The sequence below is a fragment of the Liolophura sinensis genome, chromosome 8 (genome assembly GCF_032854445.1).
Source record: "Liolophura sinensis isolate JHLJ2023 chromosome 8, CUHK_Ljap_v2, whole genome shotgun sequence".
Taxonomy (NCBI): Eukaryota; Metazoa; Mollusca; class Polyplacophora; order Chitonida; family Chitonidae; genus Liolophura; species Liolophura sinensis.
In genome coordinates, this window is record NC_088302.1 from 27169312 (window position 1) to 27187385 (window position 18074).

The window sequence follows — 18074 nt, forward strand, 5'->3', positions numbered from 1 at the left end:
CCGACGTCAGCACAAAATGTTATGACGTTTTGTACAACCTCTGTAAACATGTCTGATCCTTGCGTTTTAATCGCATCATGCTCTCAGATAAAACCAAAGGATCTTGTGAAGTGTAAGTTGCTAACTTGTAGTAAAAATACAAATTTTTACCCTAAGGGTTTTGAAAAACGACCCGTAATAACTATAATTTCAGATTCAGGTGACGTTGCTGATTACTTCACTTGTATGTTAATAAGCTATGCCTTGTCTTCGTACACAGTAGTTCAATTAAATTAAACGTTGAGGTCTATTTTCAACAAATTTTGATATTTTTACCTAACCAGATAGCAATTTTCCTTTTATATACTACATAGATGTAGGAATGATTTGGTGTAATGGCGGTAATGGATAATTTGAGTCGTGACAGATCGTCATCTGTGTATCTGCTCAAACTCCAACTGTTTTCGGGATAAAGTGTTCATTTTTGGTGGACATATAAGTCCACTTGCGCGGTTGTCATAGTAACCACGTACTTATCATTAACGCCCATGAAAATTCCCCTCAGGGCTTATACTTTTTTATGCATTTCAAACAAATGCATTTGTTGTGGTGTATTTTGTTACATAGTAAAATGAGATAATTAAGTGATTTGTGATTCTTTAAGTCTAATCCACTGGCCTAATATTATATCCACAGTGTTGGCTGAAAGCTCTTCCAACATGCAAAGAAGGGGATAGCATGCATAAAATAGATAGATTATATGCCTTAATGAGCTGTTTACATGTAAAATCCAGTTAAAGCCGAGCATGTTTTATTTGAAAGATTTTCAAGAATGTGTGTTTAGGGTGAGATATATCATGTACATGAGTACTGAATAATTCTGGTGACTCTTCTTAACTTTTAAAGTCATCTGTAATGTACACCACCCATTTCATGACAAATAACATTTTTAGGGGATCTAACATAGATTTACTGATGCTTTATTTGAGATTTAAAGGTAAATGTAAACAGTGTGATAGTAAATTACAGTAATCAGTTTGTTTACCCTAATTCTTCTAAAATTTAGGACAGATATTAATCGTGTTGAAAGAAGAATGTTACATTTTTTTTACCAGCCTTTTGGAAAAGTAAAGATATATATATATATATATACATGTATTGGCTAAAATGAGCAGATTAGGTGTCCCAGATTTTAGAAGAAATAGGTTCTCTTCTACCTTTCTGTCTATTTTTTTTTTCAAGTGGTTCTTGGAGCTACAGAGTTGCCACAAAGTGACAAAGTGGTAGAAGATATATTTGCTTACAAGTGGCACATAGAAAATAAGTACTACACAGCTGAGGTCAGGTTATGTACGACAGAAACCAGAACCATTGGAAACACTGCATTTGCTGACTCTGTGCAAGCATTTGTGGTTCATTTTGATTCGAAGGAGGTAAGTGTACACTTGTGGATGTATAAATTTCATGTTCATAAACACAATGAAATATTTATTTACTGGATTGTTGCTCAGCGCAGTTCTGAAGAATTTTTCACTTATGAAAGCAAAACCACAAATCTTTTGGCAAGTTACGGACAAATTTTCTCACTTGTGATGTACAGATATACACACCATATTGGTGGAAGACTTGGCCTTTGACTGCATATGGTCATGTACAAGTGTCAAGGATAGCTTATTGTCAGCAAGGCCCCACTTACAAGGAGAGGTGTGGAAACAGAATAAAGTAAAGAACCCAGATGTCCAAAGTCATTGTGAATTTTGGGTGATTGTGAAGGAAAATAAACATAAAGTTGTAAATGGTATTAGGGCAGTGCCTTTAAACTGGTTAATAATAATAGTAGTGAAATTTTAATGCACAACATTGTTTGCTTTCGGAGTAGCTGGTCCAGTCTTTTATTTTACCCTGTTATGTTTATCTTTATCACATTCTCCCAAACTGTATACAGTATAATTGAGGAAAGCCAAATAAATAGCTTGCTTTGTTCTTAATCAAGGGTATAAGTTCAGGACCTTAGAGGTTGCATGTGGAAAATTGTTCCTGATAGGCTTCATGGGGTATTTAACAATTCTGTTTTTTTATTGATTGTTCTAGCAAACTGAGTTTTGTGTAAGTGTCTTCTACTTTTACCCTAGATCAGGCCCTTATGGTTTTTTGGACAAATGACACAAATAAATTCATAAAGGAAGCTTTCAAGGAAATTTAAAAGTTGATTCTGATTTATACATTCCATTTCAGCTGTCAAGTTTTGAAAGGGTCCAAGCCTGGATGCCTTACGTGAAGGAGCTAGATCCGGATATACGGATGCTTATCTGTGACACTAGTTCGAGCACTGATGGTAAGACACCACACCTACAGTGAATGCTGGGCGGAGGAAAGTCTTTATTGTTATATGCGCTAATTGATACATAGTATTTTATTTATTTATTTGATTTGTGTTTTATGCCGTACTCAAGAATATTTCAATTATACAATGGCAGGTAGAATTATGGTGGGCGGAAGCCAGGCAGATCTGAGCATGAGCTGGACTTGATCTCACGAGGACCGCATCGGTGAGAAGTTCCTGGGTCATTGTGCCACTTAGGAACGCGATATACAGTCAAACAGTGATTAAACCAAGTGCAGTGTAGCCTCCTACGGTGAATTCTTCCTGCTGTGAAGTCCTAATCCAGATCCAAGTTAAAAAGTACAAAATTCCAAACTTAATCATGTTAATAACGCAAGTGGTAATGTGTATGTCTTGTGCAGCTAAGGACTTGTTCACCGTAATGCACTATGCATTATGAGGTCAAGCAGTTGCCTACATACAATGTATAAATGTGCATGTGTTTGAAGCTTTAGGCCAAATCATTGCCCAAAAATTACATGTGAGTGTATACATTGTTCATGTATTTTGCAGCTGTAGACAGATTAACTGCTCAGAAGTTTTGTATTCAGCATTCCTTTGAGCTAGTTGAGTTGAGCCCAGAGGGAACGAACAGCGACAGTGAGGAGGAAGGTACCAGTCTAGAAAAACTTCAGATTGACTGTACACATATTAATTAAATGATGTTGTTTTAGATAATTAAAGCAGTGACCATGCATAAGAATTTCATGCCCATTTACAAAAATCCGTAATTTGGTCAACAGAATCTGTTTAAATTTTAATTATTTTGAGTGTGAAGATCATTTGGGAGTTTTCTTTTCATTTAAAGAGACATATCGTGAACATCGAAAAAAATTATGCTGTTATTTTAGACGTTTAAATAAAGTTGAGACTTTCAGATGTCTACTGACAGGCACATGTATGTGGCTGATTGAACAATCGAATATTCAATTTTATGTGGGGTTTCCCTTCGAACATCAACCCACTCGTCAGTTCCTAAGTCGGTTAGAAACATGGCTGACTTTTTTCACTGGATTACCTCCCCTTGTTTTCTAGATCTATTTATTTATTTGATTGGTGTTTCATGCCGTACTCAAGAATATTTCACTGATAGACAAGGCAAAGTTTGAGATGTAAGACACTGTATTGTGTTGTAATTAAGCTCAGCCTCATATGTTATCTTGTATGGCAAAACAGTTTGGACCAGTGACATATTTTCCCTCATAATTCTCTTAACTGACATTTTGCAGAAAATATAGACTGATGAGGTCATTTTCAGCTCACCTGTACAAAATAAGGAGAGATATTGTGAGAGGGGGCAAAAGTGGCAGTGTTAGCAGTAGCTCCTGTATAATGGACTAATACATTGATTGAAGGTTGAGCTATTTTTAAAAATCATGTATAAAAGACTCTTATACATGGATTGAAGGTTAAGCTTTTTTTTTAGCTCCTGTATATTGGGTTGTCATACATGGATTGAGGGTTAATCTTTTTCTTAAGGCCCCTGGTCTAAGGTATGGTGTGTAAATGTATAGTTTCCTATGGATGGCTAAGCTTTTTTTTTTTAGCTCAAACAAGCAATGATGGATACATGTACATATATATTTTTTTTTTTTGCTCTCATGTTTAAGGGATCATGGATGATGTGTACATAGGACGTACTGATGAGAAGGTTGAACCTTTTTTATTATGCCCTTGTCAACAAAATTAGGCATTCACAGGGTTGCAGTTCCCACCCATTGTACATGGATTGCCAATTTGTGATTTGCATATAAAGACCACTGCCCACAGTGACGTCTGTTACAATCACAATGATTTACCACTATACAACATATGAAGTTCACTGCTCTGCAATATATATGCATATCATAAACGGTCATATTTGTGACAGAATAATAATTTTGACCTGTCTCAATGCATTAATGGTTAAGATGTTAGCACAATCTAAGTTGAATGTGATATCTGTGTATGACAGTGCCATTGTACTTTATTTTAGTTTAGAGGTCTGTGTTTGAATGTGTCACCTCTCTTGAACGTAATGCAGTTTTACGAACTTCTCAATTAGGTGAACCATCTATGTTCTCCATGAGCTGAATCAACTCAAAAACCCTGAATTTCATTTTGTGGTACATGTATGTCCATACCCGGATTGAAGGTTAAGCTTTTTTTTTTTTAGCTCCAACATACAGCAATAGAAAGCTATGGGTTTTTTTTTTATATATTGGTTTTGCCTTCATGTTTAAGGCATCATGGATGGTGTCTGCATAGGGCCTAATGATGGAAGGTTAAACTTTTTTTATTGGTTTCAGTTTTATTGGCTTTGTGAGTGTTTTTTAGTCATTTTGATTGATAGACTTTCAGTGAAAAAAATTACCAGTTATATAAACTTCACTTTCTTTTCTCTGATAAACGCATCTTCTTTGGAAAGCTTCCATGCAGGGCTACAGTTTCTTGTACATAGCATCTCTGTGACTGTGCTTTTCAAGAGCTTTACCTATTTCTTGTAATAAGAAAACTTTTATTTAGGGCTACAATTTTTGTGAGCAGGCCTACCTGCATGTAGGAGAGCAATGACCTGGTTTCTCTGGCGGTTTTACCAGATTTGCCTTATCTGGTTTGCTTGGCCTTCAGATCATGAACCTGTTCCTATCTTGTATACTTTGGGGACAATTTTATCTTGATCTTAAAAGTGCTACAATTGGAGTCGATGTTACTGGTATAATCTTTTTCGTGACTGGCACCAAGACGTTGAAATTTTGATTTAAAAAGTTCCCTTGAAAACTGAAAAAATGCACAGCTTTACATGATAGTCATGAGTCCAAAAACTTCTGAAATTTAACAGAAAACTGCAAAATATGATTGTGATGTAAGATTAAAATCAGCCCAAGGAGAACACCGATAGCGTACTGTTACTCACTTTGCCCGATTCTGAAAGATATATTGTCTGTATATAGTTGTTTTGAGGTTTGTAAGTTAAAGTGCCAAAAGCAATATTTTATTACACTTATTTGTCTCAAAAATCTACAGTTTGGGGCGAATTTTGGGGGCTGAACCCTGTCGCAAATTGCAACTGTTTTAGGCATTGCTTTTGCTGTATAAATTCCGTTACTCTTGAAATTTTCACATTGCCCTGGTATTGCGTCGCCTTAGGGTCACCATACTGACCTTCAGCCTCAGTCCAATACGGTACCCCCTAGGCCAATACTGGCTTGACAGAGGCAGTATGAAAACACTGGATGCTGTTCTAATATATGTATGATTATTCACATGGGATCTTTTTCCAGATGACTTTAAGGAAACCACAGGGATCAAGAGGGTTGTCCAGGCTCTACACGCTCACACCTGGCCAAATCTTGTCATGAAAGGTGAGTGAAGTGGTACCACTTCATGCCATTTTTCATCAAAGCTCTATAGTATATATACTAGATGTAGACACACTATATGTACCTGGCCAAATCTTGTCTTGAAAGGTGAGTGAAGTGGTACCACTTCATGCCATTTTTCGTCAAAACTCTATAGTATATATACTATATGTAGACACACTATGTGTACCTGGCCAAATCTTGTCATGAAAGGTGAGTGAAGTGGTACCACTTCTTGCCATTTTTCATCAAAACTCTATAGTATATATACTATATGTAGACACACTATATGTAGTTTTTCCTATTTTCAGATTTTGTCTTCTAATACCATGTTGTGCTTGTCAATCAGGCATGCATCAATATGTTGAGTTTGCATGAGTGTGGTGTACATGTATTGAAGGGTTTAACATCAATGTAGAGGTGGTTGTTATGTAACACCCTGATACCACTGAGCCTTGTCTTTGACATGTTTTGAAGTCCTGAAAAGCACAGCATTTAAAGGTTTTTAAAGAGGTACGAAACAAGGCTCGTCATTATCGGGTTAGCACTGGTTAAGGAGTATTCCCACGATGGGAATTGTAGTACCAACTTGTCACACACAACCAAGTTGAACAATCAGAACATCCAAATCATTTCAATTTTTATAGGATTCAGCGATACAAAGTGCTTGTACTGGGAAAATCAGACTGGTTTTAACACTCACTGAAACGGAGTAGTTTAGTACTTACTACCTGGGCCAAAATCTACAAGATTTATGTGTGTTTGCACGCAACCAGCAGTTAGCAGATTGCTCAATTGCTCAAAACTAAGTGTACCATTGACATTCTGACAACACATGTTTTCACTATACCCATGGCATGAAGACGCCTGTAGTTATCTGCGTGTCTATGTGCCAAGGTTTATGATGGCCTCATTATGTTTGTGTACATGTACTTTCAGACAGACCTGATGTGAGAAGTGCTTATTTCAAACAGCTTATGCAAGAGGAGTTCAGTTCAAAGTCAAATAGTACTGCTGACAATTCCAGCCCATCTGAAGAAGACTTTCAGGATTTTGTGAGCTGTGAACCAGTGCGACACTCACAAGCCACAGATTCCCACAATACTAACACATATACAGAAGAGAGATCTTTTACCTGTGTTAGCAGCATTGGTGAAGGTAAAACGCCTGTACATGTATGTTCAGGGTCCACAGAATTGAATGAGGACAGTGTGACTTCCTCAGCAACTGGAAATGATCTGCTTGTGGGAAGTGATTTCTTAAGAGATGGACAGAAGAAAAATGACTTTGAAAAAGATAGGAAGGCATGTGAGGGACCTTCAAGTGAGCAAATAATAGGTAGGTGTTAAATATTAAATACCTTCAAACCTGAAAGTAAAGGTGACATCTACATGTACATTTACATATTTAGATGTGTGCCATTTAGTTCTAAATCACGATATCACCTCCAGGCTGCAATCAGTCAAGATGATGTGATGTATGTGTATATAACCAGTTTTATTGCCATGAGATCTAATGGGAAGAAACAACATTCAATGAATGTGTAAGATGGCATGTAACACATTCAGATGGAGGGGGTTTTGTTGTCTTTAATATGTTTTTTTTTTTCAGTTCCAGACTGTTTGTATTTGAACTATTGGCCAAACTAGTTAGGTGAAATACAGTAGTATTTATCAACTTGTGGAGAGTCCATTAAATATACAGACTTTTTTTGCCTTCTGCCATGTCTGTAGTCCTGATACATGTTGCAATATAACACACCAAGGAATAGTTTAACAGTACATCATATCCTGGTATAATCACTAATCCACGTCTTGAATTCATTTACATATTATAATCTGACTGGCATATCTAACTAGTCGGTAATGATTCAACATGGCCTTTTGACACTTCTGATGTATTGATGGTATATTTGGCTTGTCGGTAATGATCCATCATGGCCTTTGACACTTCTGATGTATTGATGGTATATTTGGCTTGTCGGTAATGATCCATCATGGCCTTTGACACTTCTGATGTATTGATGGTATATTTGGCTTGTCGGTAATGATCCATCATGGCCTTTGACACTTCTGATGTATTGATGGTATATTTGGCTTGTCGGTAATGATCCATCATGGCCTTTGACACTTCTGATGTATTGATGGTATATTTGGCTTGTCGGTAATGATCCATCATGGCCTTTGACACTTCTGATGTATTGATGGTATATTTGGCTTGTCGGTAATGATTCAACATGGCCTTTTGACACTTCTGATGTATTGATGGTATATGTGGCTTGTCGGTAATGATCCATCATGGCCTTTGACACTTCTGATGTATTGATGGTATATTTGGCTTGTCGGTAATGATCCATCATGGCCTTTGACACTTCTGATGTATTGATGGTATATTTGGCTTGTCAGTAATGATCCATCATGGCCTTTGACACTTCTGATGTATTGATGGTATATTTGGCTTGTCGGTAATGATTCAACATGGCCTTTGACACTTCTGATGTATTGATGGTATATTTGGCTTGTCGGTAATGATCCATCATGGCCTTTGACACTTCTGATGTATTGATGGTATATTTGGCTTGTCGGTAATGATCCATCATGGCCTTTGACACTTCTGATGTATTGATGGTATATTTGGCTTGTCGGTAATGATCCATCATGGCCTTTGACACTTCTGATGTATTGATGGTATATTTGGCTTGTCGGTAATGATCCATCATGGCCTTTGACACTTCTGATGTATTGATGGTATATTTGGCTTGTCGGTAATGATCCATCATGGTCTTCGACACTTCTGACGTATTGATGGTATTACATGTATATCTGACATGGTGACCCATCATGGCCTTTGACACTTCTGATGTATTGATGGTATATTTGGCTTGTCGGTAATGATCCATCATGGTCTTCGACACTTCTGACGTATTGATGGTATTACATGTATATCTGACTTGGTGTTAATGATCCATCATGGCCTTTGACACTTCTGATGTATTGATGGTATATTTGGCTTGTCGGTAATGATCCATCATGGCCTTTGACACTTCTGATGTATTGATGGTATATTTGGCTTGTCGGTAATGATCCATCATGGCCTTTGACACTTCTGATGTGTTGATGGTATATTTGGCTTGTCGGTAATGATCCATCATGGTCTTCGACACTTCTGACGTATTGATGGTATTACATGTATATCTGACATGGTGACCCATCATGGCCTTTGACACTTCTGATGTATTGATGGTATATTTGGCTTGTCGGTAATGATCCATCATGGTCTTCGACACTTCTGACGTATTGATGGTATTACATGTATATCTGACTTGGTGTTAATGATCCATCATGGCCTTTGACACTTCTGATGTATTGATGGTATATTTGGCTTGTCGGTAATGATCCATAATGGCCTTCAACACTTCTGACATATTGATGGTATTACATGTATATCTGACTTGGTGTTAATGATCCATCAAGGCCCATGTCACATTCTGATGTACATGTATTGATGATGGAGGTGACTTCAGGTGGTGAGAATCCATCCAGATCTGTGCATGTATATGACTTGGTAATCCATCATGGCCTGTGACACATTGAGATGTTTTGATGGTACATGTATGTGGATATGTACATGTATAATCCGTCTAGTCAAGGTGATGTGGGCAAAATATGAAGCCAATTGTGCATTTTATCTTAAAAGCATGAAACTTGGTAAACTTCCAAGTACTTCTGAACATTTTCAGATGTGGAGTTATTGCTAAAATGATTTCCTTCAACAAAGGCAGCCATTTTGTTTCCACCATTATAAAGAAATGTATTTTCTTCATTTCCTGTACTCACTTATTTTATTTACTGTATGTGGACAAGATTTGGTGACAAATACAGACTCTGTGCCATAATTTGATGGTCCATATTTAGATGTACTAGATGTTCTTACACGTGATGCTCTGTAATATATGTAAATTAGGGCCATCATTATAGACAAACCTGTTAAACTCAATATATTTGTAACACAGTATGTAGGATAATATAGCACTTGTGTGACAATGTCTCTTTTTATGGGTAGGCTAACAAATGTAGACAGTTTGGACACTGTAAAATGAATGCTAATCACTCACATCACTGCCTTTAAACACAGTGAATAAAAAATGGAATTTCTGCCATAAAGGTGTTAAACCATGTGAATCACGTGGCTAAATTCATTGGAAAGTAAAATCCTCTATGACTTTCTCAAAGGTAGCGCTTGCCCTTGATCAGTCTCTTCACACCTTGGCCAATGGAGATACAGTGTGTAGATGTGTATTTAATAGATCATTGATGATTACAGGACAGTGGTTGAGAAGAAACCCTAGTTCAGGTAAAAGCAGCTTTTCTGGACACGGCAGAACCCTTCCTAAAAATGTACCATGAGGAAGGAGGACAGTTCCATCTTGTATTCTAGTAGGCTGCATTGAGATCACTTTTCTGGTGTACTGGTACTGATGACAATTGTGACGGGAACTGGTGGTGCTCCGGGTTTAACATGGTCTCGAAGTTAGATTTAACCAAGTTGTACCAAAAGACAAGGATTTTTGAGTATTCTGAAAATGTACACACCATATTATTGATAGGTCAGAGCATTTGTCCAGGTGACAGAATTCATGGGTAAGCCATTTACAAGGGAAAACAAGAAGATGGTCACTCTGGACAGGAAATAAGTGACTTAGCAAGCTGGGATGTTAGATGTAGTTCATGAGGTAGAGGAAAGTCAGAATTAAGAACAAGCCAGTGTGAGTAAGCGAGAGACTGTAATGATTTCTGATCCGGTCAAGATTCATAAAATCCTGATGTTCAGTCAGTCACCTCGAAGAGAACCCTGAAAAGACAGATGGAGTGTGGATATTAAGTCTTTGAAGAACGACTGGTTTGTGTTAGAGGCTGTATATTGCCTGTCAGACACAGATGGCCATTTTTTTTTCAGTTACATAGAGAGGCATGCATACCCAGCAACTTTTTCATGGGAACTTACGTCTCAGAAAAGAAATCTGGTGTCCTGACCAGTATTGGAGAGTCTTTGTAGCATATGTATTAAGAGCCAACTGTAAAGGGCTAGCCGAGTGGGCATCACAAGGAATCCGTATGTTGAGAACAGCCAGTAATCACAGACTAACAGAATCGTGAAAATGTTGGTAGGGTAAATGCCTTCCTACTGACAAACTGTGGAAGTTTTTTCTGCTTGCTGCAAACCAAACCATCCAAGACACATCACCAGCTGACCTGTCTGTTAAAAAGCATGTCGGGGTAGTCATAATGACATGAATGGAGTTAGAACTAGTTTGCCTGCAGTTAGCATTTAATGTTTGTACAGTTTAAAATACACACAAGGCAGGCCTTATGTTTTTTTGCGACAATAAAAGTGTGGTTATGCAGTTTTCACAAGAATGATGACCAGGTTACGCTGTACAAAGTGCAGCCAGGCTTGATATTTATGCTACTTGCAGTCTGTCGGTCCTAGGAAAAGTTTATCTGTATTCTGATGTCATGATTGTGAATTTGGTCATGTATTTTATACAGAAAATGTTTAATATGACACAGCTATCACCAGTTTCAATGAATTTTGTGTGCGACCTTATCATGTACGTGTATCTGATGGATTACACAGAGATTCTGTACATAATAGGACGGCTTCTTTTTGTTGACAGATTTTTACAGGAACGCTGCTCCATTGATGCCGGATTTTGAAAAAAATAAGGTCTCTGTTACTCTCCTCATGCAGAGGCTTGTAGTGAACAACCTCTGCTGAAAGAGCTAACAAATCTGATTCAAATGGCTAATTAACTTTATGGAAATGACCTTACCATCGCAAGCAATAACATGCTAAACAGATTGGCTGAACACGGAGCCAAATGTTACCTAATTTGTTGATGGAGACCAGTTTTAAGTGTGGAAACCATTTGTGGTTCACTTGTGGGCAGTTGGTGATATCAGGCATTGCTGAAGTAGTTTTTATTTTGTTGGAAATATGGGACCCAGTAGTCAATACTACTACAATGCCTCTGGTAAAGTTATGCATATTTGAATGAAGACATACCTCCAGTTCAACCAATGAAAATTCTTCTTTTCATCTGCCAAGGTATTTTGCATTCATATGATGACATTGATTATGTCTCTTTTCTCTCGCATCAGACAACCAGGTGTCTTTTGATTGAGAATCAGGTCAATAGATTCAAATGATCTATCATAGAGAGAGGTCTATGTAGAGGGTGACTGCTTTTAATGGATGCCTGTCTCTGAAGTACGTGTAATCGAATAATAAGTCATCACTGTGGGGAGTTGGATTTTTTTTTTTTTTTTTTTTTTTTTTTTTGATTGGTGTTTTACGCCGTACTCAAGAATATTTCACTTATACGACGGCGGCCAGCATTATGGTGGGTGGAAACCGGGCAGAGCCCGGGGGAAACCCACGACCATCCGCAGGTTGCTGACAGACCTTCTCACGTACGGCCGGAGAGGAAGCCAGCATGAGCTGGACTTGAACTCACAGCGACCGCATTGGTGAGAGACTCCTGGGTCATTACGCTGCGCTAGCGCTTTAACCGACTGAGCCACGGAGGCCCCTGTGGGGAGTTGGATAGTATCAGTTTAATAGCTTACAGTTACATGCTATGTACATTTGTCTTGGACATAAAAGAGTTCTTTTAAGTAATTGGGAGTGAGGTTGTTTCTGGTTTTGTGCGTCAGTGAAACAGTTATTTAGTCACTATCGATTATACTTTCATGTAACACCAGAGTTTCAGCTCTCTTCTGTACCCTTACCGCTATCAGACAGTGCATGTCTTTTCTTATTACTGATTTGCACACTCACATATTCTACTGCTTGTGGAAATACTTGTCTTTGCAGATTCCTTAGTGGACAACGATGATATGACGTTCTTGGCTGCTCTGGGAAATGAGGATCCAGGGAAAGAATCTTTTGAACAATTGTTTGAGAAACTCAGAATTATGAAAGGTAATTAAGTGTTAACCAAATATCAAGGGCATGGTGCATGCAGGCCTTTCAATGAGATACTGGCAGAAATCAGAAGTGGGAGGCTGGATTTTACAATTATATTTCATATATTTTACAACATGTGCATTTTAGGACATTTTTTTTTTCCTGCAAGGTGATAAAGATAAAGTTGAACTCAAATAAAGGGAACCTGCGGATGGTCGTGGGTTTCCCCCGGGCTCTGCCCGGTTTCCACCCACCATAATGCTGGCCGCCGTCGTATAAGTGAAATATTCTTGAGTACGGCGTAAAACACCAATCAAAAAAAAAAAAAAAAAAATCAAATAAAGGGTTCGTGGGCAGTGATCTTGTTCTCACTGGTCATACAACACTGCCCTGATGTCCCTGTATAAAACAAATGTATGATTTCTCTAATGTGCGCGTATCCAAATTCTCCTTCCTTGCCTGGCTGAACAAGCCGCAATTACAATGCTGGGCTGCAGTGGCTGGGCTAGGGCATCTGCCTTGTAAACAGTACATGTATAGATCTAGGGTTCAATACTGAATCGAGTCATACCTTTATTTGTTGACCTCATTGCCTTTCAGAAAATCTAGACACCATTGATTATTTATTGAAAAGGCATGCATTTGATAGCTTTCATTGTGCCATTTCGCTCGGCATCCACAATCAAGTAGATGTCACAGATGGAGTCTTGGATCTCACTTTCAATGGACATTTTATCTGTACATTGACTGTTCTAGCATAAAATTTTATGAAAATAAACTGTTGAGGTCTATGTCACCCACCTGACATACACATACCTGCATATGCATGTAGATGAAGAAAATGAGTTGTCTGAGCCACAGAAGATTTGTTGTCTCCTTGTGTAATTATCTAAAACACTGCGAACAACCATGTTGGTATAATAAAGAGGAAGGTGAATAGCCTATTCATTTCTTGTCTTCCGAGACTTGAAGTGATGTTGTATTTTAATTGGTAATAATTCAGTCGGTAAAATTTTTATTGGCAAAGTTCATGTACAGTCTGATTTTATCATTCAGAGAAAGCAGAAGGCCTGCCCCCTGAGCAAAGGAAAGCTTATGCTGAAAAGGTAAATCTCTATCATCTATTTTCATTCATCGTCATACAACTGAAAAATTATTAAGTACGATGTTAAACCCCGAGCACTCACTGACTCACTCTATTTTCATCCCCTCTTTCCATCCCCACTGCCCTCACTCTCATACATTTTCTGTTGTTTAAATGTGCTGCTGTGATATTTACCCATGTAATAACTGAATCTAAACAAAACAGAAAGTTGTGGTCTACAAAACAGTGTCTTGTACAAGTTTTGTCACAAGGAAACCTAAATGTTTTTTTAACATGACTGACATTCAGTAACAGCTTCCGTTCTCAACATCTGTGTGTGTTATACAGGGGTACGGGTGCTTGCTAAATACATTTATTTTGTCAACAGACTAGCCTAGAACTGATTTGGGTAAGACCATAGGACCAGGGACCAATGCCCCACAGCTGACTCTGAATTGCATAAAGTGTCAATTTTTTCAGTTATATTTTAACTCTGATTTGTGGACATAAGGAGTTGAAACTGGGTCGCCTAGCAGGTGTCAACACAAAAGCTGTAACAACTTCTGTAACGTTTTGGGAAACACACAGCATTTTTAGTAAATACATGTAGTGGTTCAACATATCTGTTCTGCATAAAGTACAAGAAAAGTAACTCTGAGTATTGAAGTCATAGTTGTCTATCTATATTTGGGCTTTTATGTTTGCGCCATCAACAGAAAATGTGAACAGTAAAGAATACATATGCTTATGTACGTGTAGTTTTGTAGGTTTAAAATGCATGTAGGTAGTTAATAAAAAAATCTAAGCATGATAATTCAGCAGAAAGGCAGGAATTACATTATAGCAAGCTGGTACAAGAGGCATTGCATGAATTAATACTGTGAAAAATAGAAATGTAGTTGAAGACAGAGTGACGGGTGTGTATTGGGAATGAAATAAAAATTTGATGAAAAGTCAGATCAGATCAGTATGTCTACATCTATAAACTGGTACTGTGTGTGAATTGTGTTTGTACATGACACTGCAGATTAGAGTGAAAGTCCACGTTTGCACTGTGCTGTTGTGCCGTACCAGCTTAGCAAATGCATGTGTGTGTGCATGTGGAGTGACAAAATTGTATAGTTGAATGCATCCATGACCAGTTTTAATGTATTATCAAGTTATCAATGGAAATTCTTTGAAGGGATTTCCCAAAGTTTTTCATTCTGTATAAAAATCCAATTGTTTTCACAGGTGGCCGTGTCATTCTGGAAGGCTATTGGTGGTGATGAAGATGAAATTGATGGACTTGTTGACAGTGATTAACACAGCTTTGAAGGACTGTTGGCCTGTATCTACGGGAATTTCCATAAAAATTCTCATTCATTGGAGTATACACATAGCTGGAGACAAAAAATGAATGATGTATTTAAATGGGACAAGCCAATCATCATCTCAAATTTTTGAACTACGTCGCTCTAATATATGTCAAATAGCATGTTTAACAGCTTTGCGAAGAATGTTCGCATTTAGAGTTGAAGTGCTCTAAGCTTTTATGACTCCAGCAGTTAACAAACATCGTTACACCATCATGCCCAGGAAACGCCAAACAAACAGACCATCATGCCTAGCTGTATTTATAGCAGCTTTTCTAACCTTGTGAGAGGGAACAGTAATAACTATAAAAGCATGTCAAACTCTACAGAAGACTGTTCATTCATCTTTCATGCTACTACTTTGATTCTGCAGAGTCCATCAGTGCCAGGGACTAGGTGACCTGCAGTAGTGAAGAGGATTAGAAGTATGAAAACCCAGAGATAAGCATGGCGAATCTCGCTTAGTGTTGATGTTATCAGAAACTCCATGTACACAACATTGTGAGGGAAGATTATTGAACATTCCTGTATTCTGTTGTCTTGTAGAACCAAGGTTCCCGTTTGGTGTATCGAAGCGGCCGAAGACCATAAATTCCACTCCTGTTTACTCTTCATTTGAATCTGTGCTGTAAAGACACTTGATTTTTCTAATATAAGCGAAATATGCTTAGTGTCATGACGGTATCCTAAATACTGCTGCATGATGGCAGTCCGTTTTGGCCAAGTCACTGACAAACTTACTGGTGGAAGACAAGTGGTGCTTGACATGTTGGATTGCCCAAATAACCGCATGAACATCAACATGTATGTTCACCAAACTCTGTAGACGTGAGGGGGTGCATAAATTGCTTGTCCATGGACAGGTTTGAACCCACACCTTGTATGCCCTACCCACTGAGAAACAAACCACTCCCCTTTCGACAAATAAAATATCCAAGATAAAAAAACAGCAGTTGTCTTTTTTTTTCTGTTTAATGACAAGAAAAATCTCCATTCACATCCTTTCTACAATCCATCACTCTTCCATCCTTGTTCACATACTGCCAGACTCCCACATATCACAACAGCGGTTGGCCATTTCTCTGCTTACAATATCTTTACAAAATCTAAATGGTCATAAAGTGAACTTATGATGTAGGAACGAGGTGTATTGATTCGCATTTGTAACTGAATTGGTCACGAATGAACATGTATGCAATACAAACAAAAGTTATTACAGTCTTGGCAAACAAAAGGTGACTTTAAGATATCAGATAAATTCCTTAACCTACACACGATACTATGTATGAAGAAAAAAAAAAACTATGAAATAAAATGTGAAAACATTAAATTTTCTATCCAGAGCATTCCGATTCTTCAAGATATTTAAAGCAGACAGCCCTATGCTAAGAATTGTTGCAAAAATGGTACATACAGATTTGTGTGGGTCTTCAAGGATTGACCCACAAAAGCACTTTGTGTTTTTAACATTCAAGGCTAGAACTCAAGATAGAAATTTGAAATCTGTTTTTCCCACCATGCCTTGCAGGGTCTATTTGGCAAGTCTTCCACCCATCTCTAACATATATGGAAATTTACAGCAATGGTATCAAAGTATTTAATTGTTGTTCAACACCACACAAGAATTTTTGCTATCAATTTTATGGGTGTACGAAACCAGAGGGCCCTGTGTAAACCACACACCTTTGGCAAGTTGACAAACTGCCCTACAAGTATATACAATACTTAAGACAAGTTGACTTTCACGAATATTAGACTCTGAACGGCCACACGAGTGCTGAACCCTTTATGCAGCACCGAACAATGAGAGCAAAAGGGTGTATCCATGTATTTCCCTATGCAAACTTAAGCTACCCAGCTCAAAAGACACCATGACAAGACCACATTAACACACGAGATCATTCTTATGGTGCTTTAAAAAAAAAAGTATCCCTTAAAATACATCGCCAGTCATCTACAAAACTAAGACTGCATTTAACATCCGGCGAATCCCTACTTCCAACTCACCAGCAGATAACCTCAAATTGCGTTTAAAGTGAAAACTTACAATCAAAGGGTTCTAAATTTCCATGTATATTATACCTGTCCATGCTGTGATTTTTGCAGACAAAAGGCAAAAAATAATCTTACCTGTCACTGTTGACACATATATCACGACTGGGCAAATTTGCATACTGGCAATCATGAAACATGCACTTTATTTTGATATATAGCCAGTGACCTCATTGTCAGTGTTGTGCGAACTCCTAATGCGGAAACAACTCCGACAGCAACCATACCAAAACCAGCAGAATGTTCAAGCTACAACGTCTGAATCATGTAACATGTCACACAAGAAAGATTCAACCTCAGTTGCACATAACCTTGACTATGTATGCAGCCATAAACTAGTGAAGTGGCCGTCTTCTGGCTTGACTGTTGTGACAGGACGGCACAAACACAAATTCCGGACAGCTGCTGCAAAGAAGCAGATGTGCAGCTAGCTCTGAGATCAGTTGTCCATGTTCCTAGCTTAGCTTTCCATATTAACCGCTCTGAATCGTAACACTTACTAAAGAAATTATATCACGTCATCATGCAGGAATAACAAAGACCGTAACATCGCAATTAACACAAATGAAATCCCTGCATATACTCGTATAGCATCAAAACTGCGCAAACCACGATTTTTGAATCGTGACTCCATTTCTATGGTGGACTCAACTGCTCTTCCCAAAATTAAGAGTGCCTTTTTAAAGAATAGTTCATTACACTTCCTTTCTGTTTATTACTAACACAAAAATTAAAGAAAAGACTGTGAAACATTTTGTCAATCACTCTTTCAATTGTGTATCTCATTTGATTTCAATCCAATCATTCAATAAGTTTTATCTTTTTCTGAATAATGCCATGTGCTGCCAATTTGCAGAGTTTGGCTTACTGCCGATGGGCCAGGTACATTTGTGATAATTACAACATTATGG

At 37.9% G+C, this 18074-nt stretch overlaps 1 protein-coding gene across 1 annotated transcript; it reads left to right on the forward strand.

Moving 5' to 3' along the window:
- The first annotated feature begins 48 nt into the window (after nucleotides 1-48).
- Nucleotides 49-15128, forward strand: LOC135472336 (alpha- and gamma-adaptin-binding protein p34-like). Its single transcript, XM_064751798.1, has 9 exons — nucleotides 49-112; nucleotides 1222-1412; nucleotides 2215-2314; nucleotides 2876-2974; nucleotides 5626-5706; nucleotides 6643-7041; nucleotides 12580-12687; nucleotides 13729-13778; nucleotides 14990-15128. The coding sequence occupies exons 1-9, from the start codon at nucleotides 49-51 to the stop codon at nucleotides 15059-15061; spliced, it is 1164 nt and encodes a 387-aa protein (XP_064607868.1). The 3' UTR covers nucleotides 15062-15128.
- The last annotated feature ends 2946 nt before the right edge of the window (nucleotides 15129-18074 follow it).